The sequence below is a fragment of the Gopherus flavomarginatus genome, chromosome 6 (genome assembly GCF_025201925.1).
Source record: "Gopherus flavomarginatus isolate rGopFla2 chromosome 6, rGopFla2.mat.asm, whole genome shotgun sequence".
Lineage (NCBI taxonomy): Eukaryota > Metazoa > Chordata > Testudines > Testudinidae > Gopherus > Gopherus flavomarginatus.
In genome coordinates this window covers 134,577,392-134,599,755 of record NC_066622.1, presented here as the reverse complement: position 1 = coordinate 134,599,755, position 22,364 = coordinate 134,577,392, and the positions used below count along the sequence as shown (strand labels likewise).

At 41.9% G+C, this 22,364-nt stretch overlaps 2 protein-coding genes across 12 annotated transcripts in view; one reads left to right on the top strand and one right to left on the bottom strand.

Annotated features, from left to right (window-relative positions):
- Positions 1-305: 305 nt before the first annotated feature.
- SFR1 (SWI5 dependent homologous recombination repair protein 1) lies at positions 306-10,200 on the top strand. 4 transcript variants are annotated; one of them, XM_050958224.1, is made up of 6 exons: positions 306-486; positions 1,818-1,929; positions 2,198-2,295; positions 3,992-4,107; positions 7,745-8,137; positions 9,331-10,200. In XM_050958224.1, exons 4-6 carry the CDS (start codon positions 4,012-4,014, stop codon positions 9,520-9,522), a joined length of 681 nt encoding a protein of 226 aa, XP_050814181.1. In that variant the 5' UTR covers positions 306-486; positions 1,818-1,929; positions 2,198-2,295; positions 3,992-4,011; the 3' UTR covers positions 9,523-10,200. The 4 variants fall into 4 exon arrangements, with proteins under 4 accessions (XP_050814181.1, XP_050814182.1, XP_050814183.1 ...); XM_050958225.1 differs by lacking the exon at positions 2,198-2,295 and adding an exon at positions 2,037-2,125; XM_050958226.1 differs by lacking the exon at positions 1,818-1,929.
- Positions 10,201-11,567: 1,367 nt separating this feature from the next.
- Positions 11,568-22,364, bottom strand: part of CFAP43 (cilia and flagella associated protein 43) — a 91,485-nt gene continuing 80,688 nt past the window's right edge. For 6 of the 8 annotated variants that reach the window (XM_050957957.1, XM_050957959.1, XM_050957958.1 and 3 more), the window contains 8 exons: positions 22,188-22,276; positions 21,345-21,552; positions 19,726-19,838; positions 18,890-19,052; positions 15,402-15,566; positions 13,200-13,280; positions 12,943-13,096; positions 11,568-12,390 (listed from right to left, as the gene is read on the bottom strand). In XM_050957957.1, the coding sequence (XP_050813914.1) occupies positions 12,218-12,390; positions 12,943-13,096; positions 13,200-13,280; positions 15,402-15,566; positions 18,890-19,052; positions 19,726-19,838; positions 21,345-21,552; positions 22,188-22,276 (1,146 nt within the window). In that variant the 3' untranslated portion in view covers positions 11,568-12,217. Of the gene's footprint in view, positions 12,391-12,942; positions 13,097-13,199; positions 13,281-15,401; positions 15,567-18,889; positions 19,053-19,725; positions 19,839-21,344; positions 21,553-22,187; positions 22,277-22,364 lie in introns of those variants that run through there. The other 2 variants (XM_050957962.1, XM_050957964.1) reach the window with 2 other exon arrangements.

The window sequence follows — 22,364 nt, the reverse complement described above, 5'->3', positions numbered from 1 at the left end:
CTGGCTTGGGGGGGCGGGGGGAGGGCACTGCATGATGCTGGGGGGTGGTGGTGGGGTTTAGAAATTAAGCCCCTACATTCGCCCTCCAGGCATTTTGAAATCCCCTCCCTGTCTCCCCAATCAGCCTGGGCCAGGCAGCTCCACAACCCTCCCCTGCCCCCTTCCCCTCTCTTCATTCCCGCCCGCCCGCGCGACAGTGGAATCTTTCTCCCCTCCGGCCGCGGCCATCCAGTGCCCACTCCGCAGAGCGCCACGTGACCTTCTCTTCGCGGGCCCGACCGCGCGCCGTGTCTCTCCCCTTGGGGAGCAGGCGAGCTCGGAGTTTCTGTTTCCTTCACGCGCCCGCCCGCTCCTTCCTCTCCGCGTCCGCCTCAAACTCGGCTCCTCCTCCCCTCGGGCGGGAGCGGGAGATTGGACTGGAGCCATTTTCACCCGACCGAGCGAGCGTCGGGCCGCAGAGGCGGGCGCCGCGCTGAGGAGCGTGAGGTACCGAGGGGAAAGCCCCCCCCCTCCCCGCAGCGGTGGGGGGGTCACCTCAGCCCCCCCATTGCCTGGGGGTCAGGCTCCAGCGACCGGGGCTAGTCCAGCCCCTTCGAGTCCCACCTCTCCGTGGAGGTGGTGGGAGGGGCCCGGCCCCGTGTTAATGGGGTGATTCCCCCGCCCAGCACCGGTATTGCCTGGGACGGGGCTGTGCCCTGCAGGGGATGGGGGGGGGGGTTACCCCGTGTTAATGAGGTGATTCCCCCCAGCACCAGTATTGCCTGGGAGCGGCCTGTACCCTGCAGGGGATGGGGGGGGGTTACCCCGTATTAATGGAGTGATTCTCCCCCCCCAGCACTGGTATTGTCTGGGAGTGGGGTGGGGGTTACCCCATGTTAATGGGGTGATTCTCCCTCCCCCAGCACCGGTATTGCCTGGCAGGGGGGTACCCTGTGTTAATGGGGTGATTTCTCCCCCGCCCAGCACCAGTATTGTCTGGGAGGGGGCTGTGCCCTGCAGGGAACGGGGGGGGGGTTACCCCATGTTAATGAGGTGATTCCCCCCAGCACCACTATTGCCTGGGAGCGGCCTGTACCCTGCAGGGGATGGGGGGGGGTTACCCCGTATTAATGGAGTGATTCTCCCCCCCAGCACTGGTATTGTCTGGGAGTGGGGTGGGGGTTACCCCATGTTAATGGGGTGATTCTCCCCCCCCCCAGCACCGGTATTGTCTGGCAGGGGGCTGTGCCCTGCAGGGAATGGGGGGGTTACCCCGTGTTAATGGGGTGATTCTCCCCCTCCCAGCACTGGTATTGTCTGGCAGGGGGCTGTGCCCTGCAGGGGATGGGGGGGTTACCCCATATTAATGGAGTGATTCTCCCACCCCCAGCACTGGTATTGTCTGGGAGGGGGCTGTGCCCTGCAGGGGATGGGGGGGTTACCCCGTGTTAATGGGGTGATTCTCCCCCTCCCAGCACTGGTATTGTCTGGCAGGGGGCTGTGCCCTGCAGGGAATGGGGGGGTTACCCTGTGTTAATGGGGTGATTCCCCCCCCCAGCACTGGTATTGTCTGGGAGGGGGATGGGGGGGTTACCCTGTGTTAATGGGGTGATTCTCCCCCCGCCCCCCGCACCGGTGTTGCCTGGGAGGGGCCTGTGCCCGGCAGGGGATGGGAGCATGGGTCCGGGGGGAGGGTTACCCATCTCAGATGAACTGCTGAGAGCACTGATCCTGCCTATTGGGCTACCCTGTAGCTCTGCATTGGTTAATCAGGGTGCAAAGCCCACTCAGCATGAAATGATATTAACTAGCTCTTATGTTTGTCCACTATATCTCAGAGCTGTTCGCAAAGTAAACAGCATTATCTCGGCTGTGTAGTAGAGGAAACTGAGGCACGGACGGGACTTGCCCAAGGCCTCACTGTGAGTCAGCGGCAGAGCTGAGGAAAAGGTACTGCTCTCCTCCTTCCCAGTGGTTCCATTTATAGTGGAAGAAGCTGTTTTTATATGTTAAATGGTGTTTTTGCGTGCAGAAAAATATTTATCCTGATTCCTAAGGGGAGGATTCTCACTGTGCAGGGTAGAGTTGCAGAGACCTATGGAGAAGTGGAATTACAGATGCATGCTGACACCCTTGGAAACTTTTTGTTAGTGGAATAAATACTTTTCTTCAAAAAATTAACCTGTGTAAAGGCTAACAGCAGGCCATTGTATTTCAGTAAGATACTGAGCTCTGTTGAAGGCTGTTTTCAGGTTTTCAAACGTTCTGTTGCTTAGTGGGAAGAGACTTACTACTTACCTGTGAAATATTGTATAGGTATGATGTGAATTTTTCCTAGCCTCTTGCTTAAACTATCAAGTAACTTACTACTGTGCTCTGAAAATAACTTACCACTGTTACATTCAGCAAATGCTACCCATTTGCTAAGACACATGATTTACAGCCTTTTAAAAAATTAACTTAGAATAGAATACTATGTGTTGAATCTTGAATGGCAATGTAACATGGATTTGATTTAGCAGTAAGACAAATAAGGGCTAATACCTTGTCTGTGCAGCCACGTGGACCTGAACTGGATTCCTTTGTAGGTCATTCTCTGAGACAGTAAGGGTTTGGAGAGCTGCGGCTTTGGTGCCCTCAGCCAGTGGGGAGATGGTACCTTATGTAATCTTACACTACAGTACTCATGTAACTTGTTTAAATACCCTTAGCTTTAAAAGGCTTCTCTATTCTGTTTCTAAACTGCTAGTGTCAGTCTTCAGGCATTGGAAGGCATAACTGACAACTTTCCAGCTGCATTTTGGGCATTAGCAGGTGGTTCAAAAATGCCTAACTAAATTAAAGAGACAAGGTGGGTGAGTTAATTTTTTTAATTGGACCAACTTCTGTTGTTCTTCAGAAGAAGAAAACTTCAGAAGAAGTTGGTCCAATAAAAGATAATACCTCACTCATCTTGTCTCTCTAATATCCTCCAACACAGCTACACTACACTGCATAAACAAAATTAAATGTTGTCAAATCAATGTAAAGTTGGTATGTGCGGAGAAGTATTTACCATGTTAATCAGCGTGCTTTGTTGAGCAAATTGGGGCAGCTTCATTTTAATCTAAAAATTCCACTTGCATGAGTAATATATTTATCCACAGGGCATGCCTAAAAGGATCAGACTTCAAATAAGATATTAGATTATTTTCAGAGACCCTGTATATACTATTTTATTTATTTTTTAAATCTTAATTGCTTGTACAGTTGAACAATAAAAATCCTGTGTCTCTTAGCAACCTTTTATGTCAAAGTGAGAAATAGCCAAACCGAGGGACTGATTCTTCAAGGCCTTACTCACAGGAGTAATCCTTACTCAGACAAGTAGTAAGAATTGCTCAGATTTTGAAGTTGATGGGGTGGGTGTCTGTTTGCAGTGAGGATTATGCATATGAGTAAAATATGGCAGGATCTAGCCTTTTCTGAGCATATGATAATGGGTTCCGTTTCTTTATAAATCCATGGCACTGCATCTGGAGAGTGTGAGATTGCCCACCAGTGTTGGTGCAAATGACAGAGCTGATGAGTAAGACCAGAAACCATATTAATTTTATAGTCTTACCTTTCTTCTTTCTACGCAGTACATTATTTCTAATCCTACATGAACACCAAAGTGACAAATAAATGGCAAAACTTGGCCTTTTATTGTTAAGTTTTGTCTAACCTTATAGTGAGTAGTACTGCCATTTGTCCTATTGTAATCAAGAGCGTTATTCACAGAGCAGTGTACAATTCTGTGGAAATGAGGTTGGCAGAATAAGGCCCTGTATAAACAGATGACTTTGTAAACTGAACAACTGGAAAATAGCCTAGTGTTGGTATTTTCTTAACATCGCTTTTAATTTGTTTCCATGGCCACTTGGTGGTCCTGTTTCATCACATTCTAACCTTAAGCAGAGGGAAAAGGACCTGACTTGCCAAGTCAGATGTCTATTCTGCATATTAATATGTTTCTGTATTATTTCTACAGTATATTAACTTGTTCTCAAGATGGAAACACCATTGTTAGACAAATCAACATCACTGTGCAGTACTCCAAAGGACCGTGGGACACTAGCTCCTCAGAGCACCGGCTCAGGGAAAAAGGTATGAAAACTTTTTATATGCCATTCTATTAGTGAAGTTTTCCCTTTGTAGCTAGGTATTGCAGCACCAATGATAAGCAAACTTTACTTGATGTTTGGCGGTCCATGGAATACTGTGGCAGAATGTATGTGGGAACAGATACTTTATGCCCAGAATTAAAATTGATGGGTAATGTTCTCTAAGTATGTGTGCTTTGATCATGACATGCATTAAGTGCTGAACACCCTGAATGCTGAGCTAAGAAGTGAGAGAAACCTTTATAAATACCTATAAAGAGATTCAGGACCTTATTTAAACTCACTTTTTTAAATTCTTCCTCTCATCTGTACAAAAGGTTCCAAGTCTTAGCTCTCTAGGCTCCGGCATATGCAGAATGTTGCTGCTGCTTCTGCCTATACACCTCTACCCTGATATAACGCTGTCCTCGGAAGCCAAAAAATCTTACCGCGTTATAGGTGGAACTGCGTTATATCGAACTTGCTTTGATCCGCCAGAGTGCACAGCCCCCCGGCCCCCCCGAGCACTGCTTTACTGAGTTATATCTGAATTCATGTTATATTGGCTCGCGTTATATTGGGGTAGAGGTGTACTTTGACACATACAGAATAATGCAATCACATCGCCCTTGTTCCAGCCCACTCTTCCCTGACCTCGCCCCCGCTTTGCTCACTTAGTACTAGCTTAGTCTGTCACATCACAGCCTTACCTCAGTTATAACAGCATTACCCTTTGCTGCATCTGACAGCTCTGACAGCTTTCCTTGCTGACTTTCCCATCTGTTTTCAGATCACCCCTGAAATCAAATTGGTATTATTTAACTCCAAGTTTGGAGCACAGCTAGTATGAAAAATGCTATACAAAATGGAAATGCAATGTATTATGTCTTATGATGTTCAGCTCTACATTGCTTATTCCTTCTCTGATGTAATGCCACTGCGTGCACCGTTTGGTGGTGATAAATTGACCGTGGTACACATTAAAACGGGCCTGGCCAGCATAGGGTCAGATGGTGATAAGTGTTTTTTCACTATATTGTTTGGGTTTTCTCAAAATTTAAATATTTTATAAGGATATAAAATATTAGGCAAAGATCTTTAAGGATGACTAGTGATTTTTTTTTAATTCAATGACTTTGGGTTTTCAGAAAGTGCTGAGCACCCACCTTCTGAAATTAAGCCCTGTAATGTGCCTCAGATTGGTTACTCTAATACTGAGACACTCAAAACCATAACCATTCTAAAATGGTGGCTTTGGACTTTAAAAAGCAGATTGGTATAGAAATGGCTCTTGGCCTCAGGCCTGACACTTATTTGATTCTTCTGATGACCATCTATGAGGTCCAGTGATGTTCAGTGGTTGCTGTAGTAGAAATAGTGGTAATGCTTGTTTCAGATAGAACAGAAATCTGAGGACTGGCTACCTGGAATAACCATTATAGCTGGAGAATTGCAACAGAGAAGAAGATCCCCCATTATTATTTCTGGGGGAATGTTGGGCCAAAACATTAAAAGCATTGGGCCAAAAATTAAAAATTCTGTACACAATATTTTAAAAATTCTGCATATTTTATTTGTCAAAATAACACAATGATGCCAGTTACAGTTATTTTGGTAATTTTTTCCAAAATACCTGTAACAAAACAGAAAACAAAAAAATTCAGGAAATTTTTTTGATAAACAGATTCCTTGCTCAGAATATCAATACAGAACTTTGAGTAATAATTCATTTAAAGGACCATAAAGAAACGTATTTCCCTCACCCCTCAGAAGCAGTGCAAAGGCTTGGGGGAGTCGAGGTAATGGAGGAGCTAAGAAAGAGGGAAGTAATTGCTGGGAAGGAGCCTGGGAATAAAACTGGAGGGTTGTTGAGTGTGGGTGGGAGAAGTATGGAACAGTTTTATTTGTGGGGGAGGGACTGTTATGGAGTTGGGGAGCCTCCCCCATGCAGACCCCAGCTGACCCCTAGCCTCTCCCTTTCAGCCGGGCATATCTGCACGTCCCCATGTATTCTGGCAAACCCACTCAGCCATCCCCACTCCTCCCAGCCCCATATGGCTCTGCACCCCCACTCTCATTCAGCCCCTAGCTCAGTGTTATCACCCCACTAGCCCCTGTACTGAAAACTAGCCCTTCTGAACCCCAGTCTGTGTAAACCCCTCTCCAGCAGTACCACTCTGTCTCCCCCATATTCTGTGTCTCCTCACTTGGCCTCTTGGGCAGGGTGCTGTGAGGAAGGCAGCCTCTGCCCCCTTCCTCTCCATGGCTGGCTGCTCCAGCCATGAGCCAGCTGCCCTCTTTTCTGGCACATCAGCCCGTTGGGTGAAAGGTGTAATTGCAGCATGACCTCTCTCGTGGCTTCCCTTCACCTCCCTGTCAGAATAAATTATTCTGCAGGAGGGGAAAAAATCTTCAGGGGACCTTAACTCTGTGCTTGCACAGTGGCGCAGAATTCCCCCAGGAGTATATGATGTTTGCATTAGTTAACTTAAATGAGGTCAATTTAAATTAATTTAGTATGGTCCAATTCTGCTACCCGTACACATACTGGGTAGTACCTTACTGTGCAAGTAGTCCCATTTGGATTTTGAGAGCTACTCATCTTGAGTCAGGGTGCAAAATCAGGCTCATATTGAATTGATTTTTAAAGCCGTATTTAGGCATATCTGTGTTTACATTCAGTCATTGAGGCAGCTTTCTTTCCTGCAGAATAGACCTGCAAAAATGTTCCTAGTAGAAGACACTTGAAAACAGTTTCAAAGCTACTATAAGCCGAATTCTATCATTTAATTTTTTTTTAATACCTACAGATTTGTGTTTTTTCCCTTAAAACAAAAAAATAGGGGATCTGCCTTACAAATAACTTTGAAATGCTTGACTTGCAGTGCTGTCCAGTGGAGGAAAGGATTCCTTCAGTCCTGCTTTGCATCATGAACTGGTCATGAAGGCAGAGGTTTTTTTTAAAAATTGTTGATTTTTACTTACAAAACTTATTGATTTACTTTTATAATTATATTTATAGTGATTGTACTATCCAATATATTACACTGTAGTTTTTCTTTAAGTATTAATTTCCTTACATTTGAGAGTTCATGCCAGGCTTTATATTTGGAAAGTACATAGCATATTGTGAGCAATATGTGAAACTAAAACGGGGGAAAAAGGCTGTGCTATTGATCCAGTAGGTATTTTGAGTTCCCTCTAGTTCTGAAGTCTCCAGTAGATTTCCATGCTGAGATTTTTTAGATATGGTAACATACTGACTTGTAACAGTTTCTAAATTTTGACCATTAGGATAGTTGTACTTCCTTTCTTAAAGAAAATTCTCCTGGAGTCATTGAATAAGGACAGCAGGATTTGGTCCTGAGAGATGAAGTCAGGAAGGTTGGAGCCACAACTCTTTCTTAACGACTAGCTTTTGAGTGAGTGTGTGTAGGTATACATGTGACTGAGCAGTTATCTTCCTCACAGTTGTGAAAATTTACATCATAGTAGGGTTTACATATACTGTAAAAATTGAACTGGTAAACTTACTACTTAGATTAAGGTCACTTCTGTTCGTTCTTCTCCCAAATAAACATTTTATATTAGCAAAAATATTGTTTGATTATTTTTTTTTGTTCCTTTGTCATTTTCTTTAGCCAATGAGCACAGCACTTAAGGAGCGATTAAAGAAAGCAAGACGTTCATTTAATTCCAGTTTCACTGTGGCAAAACGCCTTAAAGTAGATATTGAAGAAAAAGATTACAGTGCTTCTGAAGAAGGGGCTCGATTGGCAAAAGAATCCTGTTCCAGATTACAAAATAGCTGTGAAATCCTGGAGAAGAACTGTGCTGCAACTACAAGTTTGAATAGTCCTGTAGAGGAGAGACATTGGTGCAGACTTGTTCAGAATTCTCCACACTCTGTGGTGTTGGGGGCTGACCTTAGTCAACAAGAACTACTGGAGGAAAAATTAAGATTGTTGAAGCAGGTCCAAGAGAAGGAAGAGCTGCTTCGAAGACTCAAACTGGTCAAGATGTACAGATCCAAGGTGAGAAGAGTTTCTGAATAGGTCAACGCTATCTCTGCTCTAAATCTTTTCTCTTTTAATGTTTTTTGAAATGGGGCCAGGCAGGGCTGACCTAATTTCAGGGCAAATTTGGTTCTATAAAAAGACATTTTTATAAACTCCTAAAACCAGTAGAAATCAGAGCTAGTCAAAAAGCAGGTAAGAAGGTTGGTTGATTTATTTATTTTTTGTTTTCCTTTTTAAATTTAATTTCAAAATTCAAAAATTGTGACCAACTCTAATAGAAATGTTTCTGTGTGTGTTTTAAATTCTATTGGAGAAATATTTTTTAAAACAAAAACATTCCTTGGTAGTGTTTCAAGCCTAAAGATTGCAGCATTGGGCTAATATATGAGAACCTGAAATTGAAACTGATGAGAAATCAAAATGAAAGACTATTCTGTTTTCATCATCCAAACTAAAAGAATGCAATAAAAAATAATGCATAATAATGTAACTCTTTAAGAATGGCTTTTAAACTGGATGTTTATTTCAAATACATCTTTAACTGTTCTTGACCTCTGTCTTTTATTGTGAAAAGTGTTTGCACTTGACTGGGAGACTACCAATGCTTATGTCTTGTCTACACTGGACAATGTCGGATGTATAATTTGCCAACAGTACAGCTCTACTAAAAGAAATAACCACAGAAGCTGTAGTGTAGATAAGGCACAGGTTTTTTTCATCGTGTTAGGTTCTTGGGTCTCAATGCTGCCAGTGTTGATGCAGCCCTAGGTATTGCTGAAAAGTGTTGATTCACGAGATAGCACTTCTCTGTTTGATTACAACTTAATTTCCCATCATTGTTAGTGGATATTGTACTGCTGAAAGTGCAGAGATCCTATATATAGATGATAAAGATGCATGCAACTTTTTGTAGAAGATGAGGGGTCAAATTCTAATTCAATTGTATTCTTCATACCTAAGCTTCCACTGTAGTTATAAGTGGATGAGCTGTTTTTCCCACTTCCTGTCTTGGACAGCACCACTACAGAAGTAATTGTTGCATTCCACCCCAGAGGAGGCAGAAATTCTCTCTGCATATAGTTTTTTAATGTAATTGTTCGGGGGCTCTTTCAGTTAATTAAGTTATATAAATATCTGTAAAGTTCCAAACATTGTTTTTCTATAATTTCTGTGACTCTGTAAGTAACCGTTCTCCCTCCCCATTTCAGAATAACCCATCAGAATTGCAATCTTTGATAACGAAATGGAGATGCAGCACTCAGTTGATGCTTTATGAACTCCAGTCAGCTTTGTCTACAGATGGCAATAAACTGAGCCTTACTCTGTTGATAGACAATTTTGGATTAGAAGACAAGTTACTACACTACAGCAGAACAGAAGAAGACTTTACAGATATGTAATTTACAATTACAAAGGTTTCTGTTATAAAAAAGATTAAATATAAACTGATAAACCATCATGATAGTTTGTTTTAGTGGATTGTTGGAATATACTTTGCTTATGTATATGCTGTAAGAAGCAGTTATTTTCTGGAAAGGATTATCTCTCAGGCAGAAACTTACTCATTGAGAAAATTGCCATTAGTGGATGTGAAAATGAAATCTAGTAATATTGTACTTAAACAGCGGGCTGCATCTTGTCTGATCAGTTTTACACTGTACCTTCTCTTGTTTGATATATTGGGATCAAGTTAACTGCTTTTTCTAGTTATACTAAGATGTTGAGGAATTCAACACATACATATTCTGAAAGTTTCTTCAGTTTGCCAGTCAATTGATGCGAGCTTTCTAAGGATTAAGTTCAGGTGTAATCACATTGCATATTTTCAGTTACTGAAGCAATATTGAGTTTTTGTACATGGCTTTATCTTGTGATACTAGAAGCAATACATATTCTATGGTGCTTAACAAAAACAGAACTGTGTCTAATGTATTTAAATGTCTGCATTTAATTTACCTTTCTGCAATTATTCTTCTTAAATCCCAAAGCCATTTCCCCCTTTATACGTCTTATGTTTTAGTTCTAATTTGTGAGTGGTATTTTATTATGTTAATTAGAGATTGTGTGAGAGAAGTTGATTTCCCTGTTGACTGTCTCCTTGACCATCGATTTATTTTAGCTGCTTCTTTCTTTGCTGAATTTCTTATTTTTTACTTTGAAACATGCTTCATCTAGTGTAAATTTACAAGAACCCCAACTGCCCCACACACCTCCAGAATGCACCAATTTATTGTATATGTACAGATTCCTAATCTGCTGTAACTTGGTTTTATTGTACATGTGACAACTTAGACTCCCTTCCTCAACACTAAGATGCTTCTGATGTATCTGCGGGGAAATCAGGAAAAATCTGAGTTTAGTAGTATATTTTTGTTTTGCTGTTCCAGATTACCATGCTCCTGCCTATCAGGTGACACTAGACCTAAATTCTGCAGCAAGGCCCTCTTGGGTGGAAGGTATAGGGTGAATTTTACTGCTAACTAGGAATTTATATAAGAAGTGTTTATTATTAAATAATTTGATAATCTGCGTGGTTACTAAGATGATGAAGAGGCTGATACAGTGGCTTGGGTAAGAAGACGGGGCATCCAGAAGGGAGTAGCTGCCCTCCCAGGGCTCTTCGGTTCTGCTAGATTGGAATTCAACCCCTGCCTCCTGTTGAGGACTTGGTATGAGGTAAGAAATCTAGGAAGAACCATGGAAGGGTAATTAGACTAATTATGAATCATAGTTAATGATAAAGCAATAAATAGAAGTCAGATCTAGAAGGAGGCAGTAACTGCAATCAAGAAGTTTTGATAACAAATGTATTTGCTAAACAAAAGTATTAATGCTGTTAGTGATGTCACCTTGGAATGGGGCTCCAACTTGAGGCGTATTTCCTAGGAAAGATGGAAGAAGAAAATTTAGAACAGGTGGGGAGAAATTGTAATGGCAGGAAATTCCTGTGCAGGTCCATTTTAGACCATATGGTAGAATTTACTAAAGGTTCCTCTTTTCCTTATCTGCTTCCCATCTCTTTGGGGAGAGAAATGGTATGAGAAGAAATCTTATGCCAACACATCTGAAATTGGACTCCACTAGTGGGGTGTATAGTAGAAACTGTTTAAGAAGAGTCCAGTAGGGTAGCTCTAATAAGGCTTATTTAATCTAAGGACTGTTAGATTTTTTTTTTTTAAATACAGTAAAGTGGAATAAAATTTAAGAGCAGAAATAAGATGAAACTAATGGTTTAAAAATGAAAAGATGTTCAACTCTTTAGGATTCAAAATTATTAACAGGGGGTGTAGACTTAAATTGTATCTTCCAGAATTTAAAACAGTTTTTAAAACCAGTTCATACTTCACTTACCAAGCCTTCCAAGTTCAGACTTGTGTATCATGTCAATTAAAGCAATTGAAAAAACAGACACTTAAACAGTGCTGAGAGCATTTTCTTGTGATGTTAACCGATGTTGACCTGTTCAGTGTGCGATGGCATCAACTGATGAGGTAAAATATGGGATCCTGAACTCAAGACTTGGGAGTTAAATGAAGCAGGGGTATTGTATTTTTTTTTTAATTATAATATAATCAAGGTAAAGTGCATGAAATACTGCCTGTCATCACGCTATCATGACGCAATGATGAACCGGTAATTTAAATAATCAGTATATTTGTGGTTTCATTCAACACGTACTAGAAATTGATGTCTAACAAAACTATTTTTAGTTACACTACTTGGCAATTTTGCTCCATATTTTTTTCCTAAGTAAATATAATTCAGGGTTTTCTGAATTGCTTCCATTCTTCAACATCATAGGAATGTGCATTGCAGACCACAGAATACACAAGGTGACAGTATTGTTCAAAATATCTACTTCTATAGTAATAAACACGTCTGTCATTAAGCTATGAAATCATAAATTAAATTAAAGTATTACAACAGGCACACCAAAATTGGGTATGAACTGTACAAAACAGCTTTCATACTCCGTCTAGTAAAATATTTTAGAATAGTAAATAAAGGAAGAAATCAATTCTTTTGTAGAGAGATGCATCTCCGATAAGCAATGATGAACTCATCTGCGTTAATGTTGGTGGAAGTACCCTTCTGCTAATATTCCATTTCAAAAAGGGCGGGAAATGTTCTCATTCTCAGCCTTTCAACTTCTGCCTGAAGAACTGAAATCTCTTGGGCCTGTTCTTTTGCAAGATCCACTAGCTGTCGTCGCTGCACAATATCCTGATAATGCTCCTTTGCAGCTTTTTCAGAAACAAGCCGTGTGTCTGTGCAAACCAAAATATCAGACATAGTTCATATCAGAGAAAATATCTATTGTAGGCCCTGCCCCAGGGCATATCTTATTTCAGTGACAAGGCTAAACTTTCAAAAGAGCTTACACTTGAGGACAAATTTTTGCTCTTGCAATGTATTGCTCCTTCTGTTTTGCCCAGGCACAAATGGTGAGCGGAGGAGGGAGGAATTTATTTTTTTACAGAGGACAAAGGTATTGTACTAAAGTCTCTGATACAAATAGGAGTAGTTTTATGACTTCAGTGGAGTTTCACCAACTTATACTAGCAACAGTTAATTAACTTGAGTTACAACAGGAGCAAAAATCTCAAGTCTAGACATATCCTTAGTGTCTGATGGATATTGAAATTGCTCTCTTAGGCAGGGCAATACCATTTGTGTATATGTAACATAACAAAAATCTGCTGCTGGCAGTGTTTTGTCCCTATAGTGCTGCTGATAGAAACAACTGATCAGCTTTGGAGATGTATTTTATGAATGTCTTTTACTTGTGACCTAAAAGCATGCTACAGAAAGTGACTCACCAGCTGCTTCAAAGATATGCCGTCTTTCTGAAACAGACACAAGCATTTCTTGCAGCTCCTGGCTGAGTTTGTAGTTTGCTTGTTCCTTTAGAGAGATGCGCTTCTCCAGATCTTTAAATACTTTCTGACAGTTCTTCACCTTCTTCTTGTGCAGCTGTTCATTTACAGTTGAATAAAGCAAATATGCATCTTTATTAAAGCTGCTTGTGCCCGCCCACCCCCAGGAACTCAATAGGTACGACACATTTAGGATTTACCTTATCCATCACACCAAGCGTCTGCTCCATTACAGAAACCTGGTGGGTGATGCGGCTGTCATAGTTTAGTATTCTTAGGAACTGCAGAATAAAAAGAGAGAAATCAGACTACTAGGTATCTGAGTGTTTTTTCAACCATTCCAAGATCCTAGGTTGGCAGTCAAGCGATATGAAACGTAGAAAAAAACATTTGTTTTAATCTTGCGTAGTACAGAGCATTTCTATAAACCATAAAATGAACATTTCTTAGATGCTGCTTGAGTACTCAAGAACATTCTATTCAAGCATTCATATATTCATTTATTAGCATTGTTAACTCTAATACACTCAGTATCTTAAGTGTTTCTGTTGTCAGACGGAGGTCTTAAAAGAAAGTCCAATGGTTTTGGTGACTAAGGCTCTGGAGGTTATGCTCTACATAGCAAAGGCACACTTACCATCCCTTCTCCCAATGACAGAACCAGGCTGTTTAAGTCCATTTAGATTGTATTAAATTAGATGTGATATACTCCCCAAGCCATGTTCATGGGGGAGAATGCAAAATGTTTCTGCTTAATCTAGCTAGACAGAGACTAATGTCCCACAGAGCCCATAAGCATGGTTCTAACACATGGTACCTTTTGAGAAGGTATGCCTTTTCTTTATGAAGTGATCCCCTTATAGTTCTGAATTCTATTGTTACTTTACTTTCACAGTAATTTTTCTAGATAATTAATTATAATCTTTCTCTAGGAGACACCAATAGGTAGCATATTGTTTGCAAGGATCTTGTTGTCAGGTGGGAAACATAAAATAGTCTTAAATAACTCATGACCAATAGAAATCATATGTTTGTAGATGACTTGTCCACTTTCTAGTTCAGGTAAGCCTTTTTGGGATCACCCAAACAAACAGCAACGCTCTGTTGTTGATTTTGCTGCAGGAACTTTCCATCAGTCACCTTTTGGGTATCTGTTGGTTCTTTTGTTGGCATCAGTCCTAAAAGTCCCCCTTTTCTACTTCTGAAGTCAGAAAATTCAAAAGTGGCTGTCTTTCTTTTTAAAATTTTTTTAAAAAGCACACTAATGTGATTTTCTGTGGGATACCAAATGGAGGCACTTCAGAACTTTCATTTAAGATCAAGAATATGTTTTATTTAAAAATGAATTACGTAAGGCTGTAAAATCCTGATTCCTTGCTTTAAGTGCTAATATTGATACTCGGAAGTTTAGAACCAATTCTGCCCTCCGTTACACCTAGGCTTGACAGAATTCATTTAAAAAAAATAATTTTGACAGTATCAATATCTATTAGCCAGGATGGGCAGGGATGGTGGCCCTAGCCTCTGCAAGAAGCTGGGGATAGGCAACAGGATGGATCACTTGATGAGTCCCTGTTCTGTTCATTCCTTCTGGGGCACCTGGCATTGGCAACTGTCAGAAGACAGGATATTGGACTAGATGGACCTTTGGTCTGACCTAGTCTGGCCACTCTTATATTCTTAGGAAATTAAGTGGGGGGAGGGGGGAGTAAGGGTAGCACTGATAGCAGTGCTGCAAGAGGTTCCTTGCATAGCTGAGGGGCCCAATGCACCCAAGTGAAGGTGAGGCTGTGGTCCTGGTCCAGCAGAGACCCCCAGCCAGGTCCAGGGGACAGTCCTGCATACTCCACTTAGGGTGACCAGACAGCAAGTGTGAAAAATCGGCACTGAGACTGGGGAGTAATAGGAGCCTATATAAGAAGATGACCCCAAAATTGGAACTGTTCCTATAAAATTGGGACATCTGGTCACCCTAACTCCACTGCTGAGTAACTGAGTGGGCCTGTGACAGCACAGCTGCAGAAGGCTTCCTGCACGGCCAGGGGCCAGTGACAGCAGATCCCTGTAGGAACTAGGTCCAGGGGAGTCTGCACTTGCCAACTGTTATTGATGGATATTTTTGAGAGCTAGGGTTTTCTTTCTGAGCATCAGGTGAAACTGACATTTACCACTGACTAATGATTTTAATCGTATCTTCCCAGGCCTAGATACACCTGTACAACTCCAAAGACTTCAGAGTTACACAAATGTCAAAGCAAAATTTAGTCCTTAAGGTTAAATTGCTGTCCTAGCTTGGGCTAGGTTTCCCTGTAGATGTAGGACAACTGAAGAATACAAATAATGGTACAAACATGGACAGCAGCTTTTCTCCAGATAAAAATCTCAATTTCAGAGTTACTTACTAGCTGGCGATCTCTTGAAACATGCAGATTTTGAATATCCCGAGCCCTCTGGTTTAGATCTTCCATCAGCATCTTCATTTTTTTATGTTCCCATTCCAGCTGAAATATCCCTTTAGAGAAGTCTTTACTTTCCACCATACTAGCAATTTTCTTTTCTCCTTGAGCCTGAAAATGATTAATTTTAGCATAATTTATGGATTAGGGAATAATTTTTTGCTGTAACAGCATAGACAGGACTCCCAGTTTCTAATTTCAGTAATTTTAATGTGCTACACTGCAATCCTTTTCAGAGGCTGGTGTCCAGACAGACTTCATGTCAAAAAAAGCTAACAATGTTAGGAACCATCAGGAAAGGCATAAAGACAGAAAATATCATAATGCCATTATATAAATCCCTGGTTGGTCCATACTTTGAATAGTACATGCAGTTCTCGTTGCTCCATCTCAAAAACACACTAGAATTAGAAAAGGTACAGAGAAGGGCAACAACGACTAAGGGTATAGAACAACTTCATATGAGGAGAGATTAAAAAGTCTGGCACTTTTCAGCTTGGAAAAGAGATGAATAAGGGGTGATAGGATCGAGGTCTGTAAAATCATGACTGGTGTGAAGGAAATGGATAAGGAACTGATATTTGTCCATCACATACTACAAGAACCAGGGGTCCCCCAATGAAATTAATAGGTAGCAGGTTTAAAACAAAAACAAAAAAAAGAAGTACTTCACACAACACAGTCAACCTGTGAAACTCATTGCCAGGGGATGCTGTGGAGGCCAAAACTCATAACTGGGTTAAAAAAAGAATTAGATAAGTTCCTGGAGGATAGGTCCATCAATGGCTATTAGCCAAAATGGTCAGGGATGCAACCCCATGCTCTGGGTGTCCCTAGCCTCTGAGTGCCAGAAGCTGGGAGTTGATGGGATGGATCACTTGATTGCCGTGTTCTGTTCATTCCCTCTGAAGCATGTGGCTTTGGCCAGTCAGAAGACAGGATACTGGGCTAGATGGACTATCGGTCTGACCCAGTATGGCCATTCTTATGTTCTTTTTTATGGCACTTGTTGCCTTTTGCTGACACTTTAAATTAACGCTACTGCTTAAGCCTTGTATCATAGATGAGGGTGAAACAAACTGCATTCAATTCCTGTCTGTCCCCCCACCTTATATAAGTGCTACAGCCCAGGTTTTTAAAGGTATTTAGGCATTGCTGAGCTCAGCCTTGCAATACACCTAACTAATTTAGGAGCCTGTCGGTCTCAAAGGTGATTTGGGTGCCTGTCAATGGAATTTTAGCTCCTAAGTGCCTAAATCTTTTTTGGAAATGACATTAAGTCTCCTAAATTGGGTAGACATTGCAATAGTGAGCATAGCAATGCTTAAATACCTTTAAAAATGTGGGCCTAAGCATTTTTCCTCTATGATATTTGAACTTGTCCCAGTGTCAGGAATTTTGCAGTTACCACTGAAGGTTGTATGTGGTAGAAATAAGCAAATTTTTATGCAGCTGGGATGGCAAGAAAATAACCTTTATTGTGAGTATGAAAAATGAAATTTGTATGATCTCACAATTTCACCTTTATATTGAAGGAGAATCACTTAATTTTTGGAAGTTTCATTGTAACCCAACGTTCAGTTACCTGACATGACTGCACAACTGGGGAATGTAGGAGTGGTATATAGGACAGAGGTCGGCAACCATTCAGAAGTAATGTGCCAAGTCTTCATTTATTCACTCCGATTTAAGGTTTCACGTGCCAGTAATACATTTTAATTGTTTAGAAGGTCTCTTTCTATACGTCTATAATATATAACTAAACTATTGTTGTATGTAAAGTAAATAAGGTTTTTAAAATGTTTAAGAAGTTTCACTTAAAATTAAATTAAAATGCAGAGCCCCCCGGACCGGTGACCAGGACCAGGCAGTGTGAGTGCCACTGAATATCAGCTCACGTGCCACCTTCGGCACACGTGCCATAGGTTGCCTACCCCTGGGCTAGAACAAACCAATCCCCCAGCCTCCAAACCTTTAATGGGATTGTGAAGATTAGGAAAAGAGGTTGGGGTTAGTTAACATGTGCCAGCTAGCCCTAACCTAGCCAGGCCCTTTTCCCATATGTAAACACAGGTTAATACCTTCTACCTGGATTTAGCTGGTCACACTTGACCCTAGGCCACTTATTTTGACGTCGAAATGATCACTTTTGAAGATCTGACCCATATAAGGATATAAGCCAGGGGTTGGCAACCTTTCGGAAGTGCTGTGCTGAGTCTTCATTTATTCACTCTAATTTAAGGTTGTGTGTGCTGGTAATACATTTTAACGTTTTTAGAAGGTCTCTTTCTATAAGTCTATATTATATAACTAAACTATTGTATGTAAAGTAAACAAGGTTTTCAAAATGTTTAAGAGGTGTCATTTAAAATTAAATTAAAATGCTGGTGTTACACCGCCAGCCTGCTCAGCTCACTGCCAGCCTGGGGTTCTGTTCACCTAGGCCGGCAGCGGGCTGAGCACGGCCTGCGGCCAGGACCCCGGATCTGGGTGGGGAGGTTTCAGGGGTCATGGAGGGGGTTCAGGGATGAGGGCTGGGGGGTGTAGGGCAGAAGGCTGGGGGGGTAGTGGGGTCAAGGGTCAGGGCAGAGGGCTGGGGGGTATGGGGGCTGCAGGGCAGAATGCTGAGTGTGTGTGGGGGTCAGGGCAAAGGGGGTGTAGGACAGAAGATTGGAGTGTGAGGGGGCATCAGGGCAGAGGGCTGGGGTGCTCGGCTCGTAGGGGTGCTCGGCTCAGGGCTGGAAGGGATGTGCCCTGTTGTTCCATCCCTTTCCCCAAGGCTCCTTCCCTACCTCTCTCTTTCTCCTCTAGGGAGCTGTGTACACGCTGCCGCTCTTCCCCCTCCCTCTCCCTCTCCCCTTCGCCAGGGCCATCAGCTGATTGGCGCAAGGACGGAGAGGGGGCAGGGCAGGAAAGCACCACGCTGGGGGAAGAAGCGGGGGAGGGAGAAGCTTGGCTGTTGCAGAACCAAGCTTCTGCCTCCTGCCCCCGCAGGGGACAGCAGTGGGCGGGGGGGGGGGGGGGGGCTGAGTTGGGCTGGGGGCCAGGACTGTGGCAGGCGGCTGCGTGCCGCTCAAAATCGGCTCGCGTGCCATGTTTGGCACGCGTGCCGCAGGTTGCCAACCCCTGGTATAGAATATTAATTGTATACAGAATGGACATAGTGCTTAAAGATGCTGCCTTTCCACTAATCAGGATGCCATTGATCAGTGCTCAGGATAGTAGCCTTTATATTAGAGATGTTACAGAACTCATAATAGCTTCAAGGACCGTCCAAAAAAAGGTGACAATTGAGCCTGTTGGTATATGGTAGTGCATTAAAAGAGATTAAATCACGTATTACAGCAATGTCAAACTAGATGAAAAGCTGCTGTCTCCAAAAGGAAAATCCATTCATTTAAAGCCCTTAATTTCCTCCAGAAAATGTAAATTACCCGGATTGTGCAATTCAGCTCTTCAATAACACTCTTGTGAAGGAGAATAGCGTCAGTATAATCTGGTATTAGCTCAGCAGCACTCTCCAATTCCACCTGTCCTTGTTTAAGCAGAAATTGGACAGTCAAATCCAGTTGAAACCTCATCTTCTCCTCTCGTAGCCTAAAATTGCAGAGAACCAATAGCAGTTTTTAGTGATTGATAAAATGCTTGTATTTTAAATCTTCACTATGATCAGAGGGTAACAGAAAGATTAGGAAATTATCTGAAAACCAAAAAGGGTCACTCCGATTTTCATAATTCTTTGTGTTTGCTAATGACCAAATGCATGCTTCAGCAAGGGTTTGCTCCCTCACACCCTGTTTTCTCTTATTTGCCCCTACAGTGAGTGCTTCTTTCCATACAGACTGTTTTGTCTTCCCAGCCAGGTCAAGCAGAAGTTAAAAGGGAGAAAGCCCCTACTGAACAAACAAAAATGTTATTAATAATTGTAAAGGATTCACAGAAACCTCCCCCACCCTAGTCAAGTACATTTCTTTTTGTATAAATTATCTTCTTGGAGTTTGTTCCCAAATAACACTCCCATCTCAAAGGTGATGAGAACCAGATGGTGTAGTAGTAGCTGATAGAATAAGAAAAATACACTGTTACACGTCTGAACCTCTCATTGAAGTCAACGCTCTTTCAGAATTGGGCTCTACGTCTCTTAGATGAGTTTTAGAGAAAAGTGTGATACAGTACAGAACTGTACACTTCTCACTAGACTTTTAATTCTGTGTCAGCAGAGTGCTAAAGTATAGATGAATGTGAATGTAAGAATAATAAGCAAAATTACGTATTGAGTTCATTTAAAATTTTTTCAATGTCCATCCTTATCTTCTCATCATCATCCATCCTTTTCTGGAGAAAGGCCTGCATCTCCGCTAGCGTCAGGGCTTTCCGTTTCACCTAAGCAAACAACATCACAACTACTTGAACACACTGAACTTTGCAAATGTAGAGGAAAACCTTTAATGGTAGACAGACTTTTGCTCATTCTTCACAAGAACAGATTTTGAAAAGCTGGATAAGGGAACAAGCTACCTTCCTGACTCCCATTAAAGTCCGTGCAAGTCCACAGTTTTAGTCCTTACTTGCTCTTTGAAAGTTTACCCTTTACTGATGCATGTTTTGTTCCTATGAAAGGAAGGTGTCATTTCCTTCTCACTTCAGCAAAGCAAAATGGATCCTGGCTACATCTTTGGATATTTAAGGATTACATGTTGGTGACATTAACCTCAATTAATAGTGTAACGGCTTTCTATCAACATGTTAGGATTTGCTCTTGATGCTCTAGGCAGGGATGTTAGATGGGATGGGATCTGAGTTACAATAGAGAATTCTTTTCTGTGTGCTCGCTGGTGAGTCTTGCCACATGCTCAGGGTTTAACTGATCACCATATTTGGGGTCGTGAAGGAATTTTCCTCCAGGGCAGATTGGCAGAGGCCCTGGAGGTTTTTCGCCTTCCTCTGCAGCGTGGGGCACGGGTCACTTGCTGGAGGATTCTCTGCCGCTTGAGGTCTTCAAACCACAATTTGAGGACTTCAATAACTCAGACATAGGTTAGGGGTTTGTTACAGGAGTGGGTGGGTGAGATTCTGAGGCCTGCATTGTGCAGGAGGTCAGACTAGATCAGGATTCGGCAACCTTTCAGAAGTGATGTGCCGAGTCTTCATTTATTCACTCTGATTTAAGATTTTGCATGCCAATAATACATTTTAACGTTTTTAGATGGTCTCTTTCTGTAAGTCTATAATACATAACTAAACTATTGTTGTATGTAAAATAAATAAGGTTTTTCAAATGTTTAAGAAGCTTCATTTAAAATTAAATTAAAATGCAGAGCCCCGGACCAGTGGCCAGGATCTGGGTAGTCTGAGTGCCACTGAAAATCAGCTCATGTGCTGCCTTCGGTACACGTGCCATAGGTTGCCTACCCCTGGACTAGATGATCGTAATGGTCCCTTCTGACCTTAAAGTCTATGAGTCTATAAGGAAGAAGTGTTCATCAGGGTAAACAAATGCAGCAGATTTACATGTAGGTTACAGATGCAGAATGGTATAAAATACCTTGGTGGTTTGCTTTTGTTTTGGTGGGGATGGGGAAGGAGAATGAGAAAGGATCTTTTTAGACAGCTCCTACTTTCCACTTACTTTCTGTAGTGGAGAGCAGGATGTGGCTTCCTTGGAAGCCATTCATACTGCTCTGTATCTGCTGGAAGAGGGAGCTTTGCTAAAGAGCGATGACTAAACTCTGGAAGTGAGCTCGGGACTCACAGATCACCTACACTGTGCTGCCACTTGCTTAGTCCTCAGAACTTGATGCTCTGGCTTAAGATCCCAAATCATCAAAGAGTATATTCCAAACAGTAAATCAGTGGCAAAATAAATCTGATGGAAATCACTTGACGTACCAGCTGTTCGCTTTCCACTTTTGTTCGTCTAGCCAAACAGAAACGTTCCCAGACAGGCAGTTCTAATCCCTCAGGCATGTTTTCAGAGCCATCCAATTCATCTATGGCTTTCATTAAATGGGCAAGTGCCTCTTTGTAAGCTCTGGCTGAGCCTGGCCGATCTCCATAAGGGTTAGCAGTGTCAAGGTGCATCTTGATCTTCTGGGCTCTGGTGTCATCAACCATGGCATACATAGTAAAATAAATATTTTATCTTTCTTCTTACTTGCTACAAAGAACAAGGTCTTGTAGCACTAAAAACACTTCACACCACTCTCAATCTCTTGCAGCATGCAACCAGGAAACAGCATTTAAAACACATAAAAAGACGTGTTTTGGGTGGTTATTAATTATTAGAATCACATTTTAAATAGCATATGTAATGTGGGTAGGGGGGAAGATTGCTTTAAAATGTCTGTCAGTCATCCATATGATAGCTGATCGTCAATAATGGCTAATGACCATCCTCATTACAGAGGTGCAGTTTTAAAAACAGATTGGTAATCAATGGCCTACTGCACAGAGCTCAGAAAACAGAATGTCCTCTCCCATCATAAAGATAAAAATACACCTCTACCCCGATATAACACGACCCGATATAACACAAATTCAGATATAACACGGTAAAGCAGTGCTCTGGGGCGGGGGCGGGGCTGCGCACTCCGGAGGATCAAAGCAAGTTCGATACAAACACGGTTTCACCTATAACGCGGTAAGAATTTTTGGCTCCCAAGGACAGTGTTATATTGGGGTAGAGGTGTAATAACATGTAGAAAATGGTTTGAGTCAAAAGGGGAATTTTACCTTGGTCGGCGTTTGTAAAGTTTGAAAAGATGATCAATGTGATGCGCCGGAACATCAGCAAATTCCTTTTTAAAGCCACGTTCCAGAATCTAGCAGGGAAAAAACCACAGCAATGCACATACCCTAGAAATATAGACTAATGATGAGGCATGCTAAAAGGTGCTAGGTGGAGTTGGG

Excerpts from the sequence above, each read along its gene's own strand:
- SFR1 (XM_050958226.1), top strand. The coding sequence starts at position 4,012 with ATGGAAACACCATTGTTAGACAAATCAACATCACTGTGCAGTACTCCA. Across the intron at positions 4,108-7,744 it reads GCACCGGCTCAGGGAAAAAG|CCAATGAGCACAGCACTTAA; the intron begins GTATGAAAACTT and ends CATTTTCTTTAG. Across the intron at positions 8,138-9,330 it reads TCAAGATGTACAGATCCAAG|AATAACCCATCAGAATTGCA; the intron begins GTGAGAAGAGTT and ends TCCCCATTTCAG.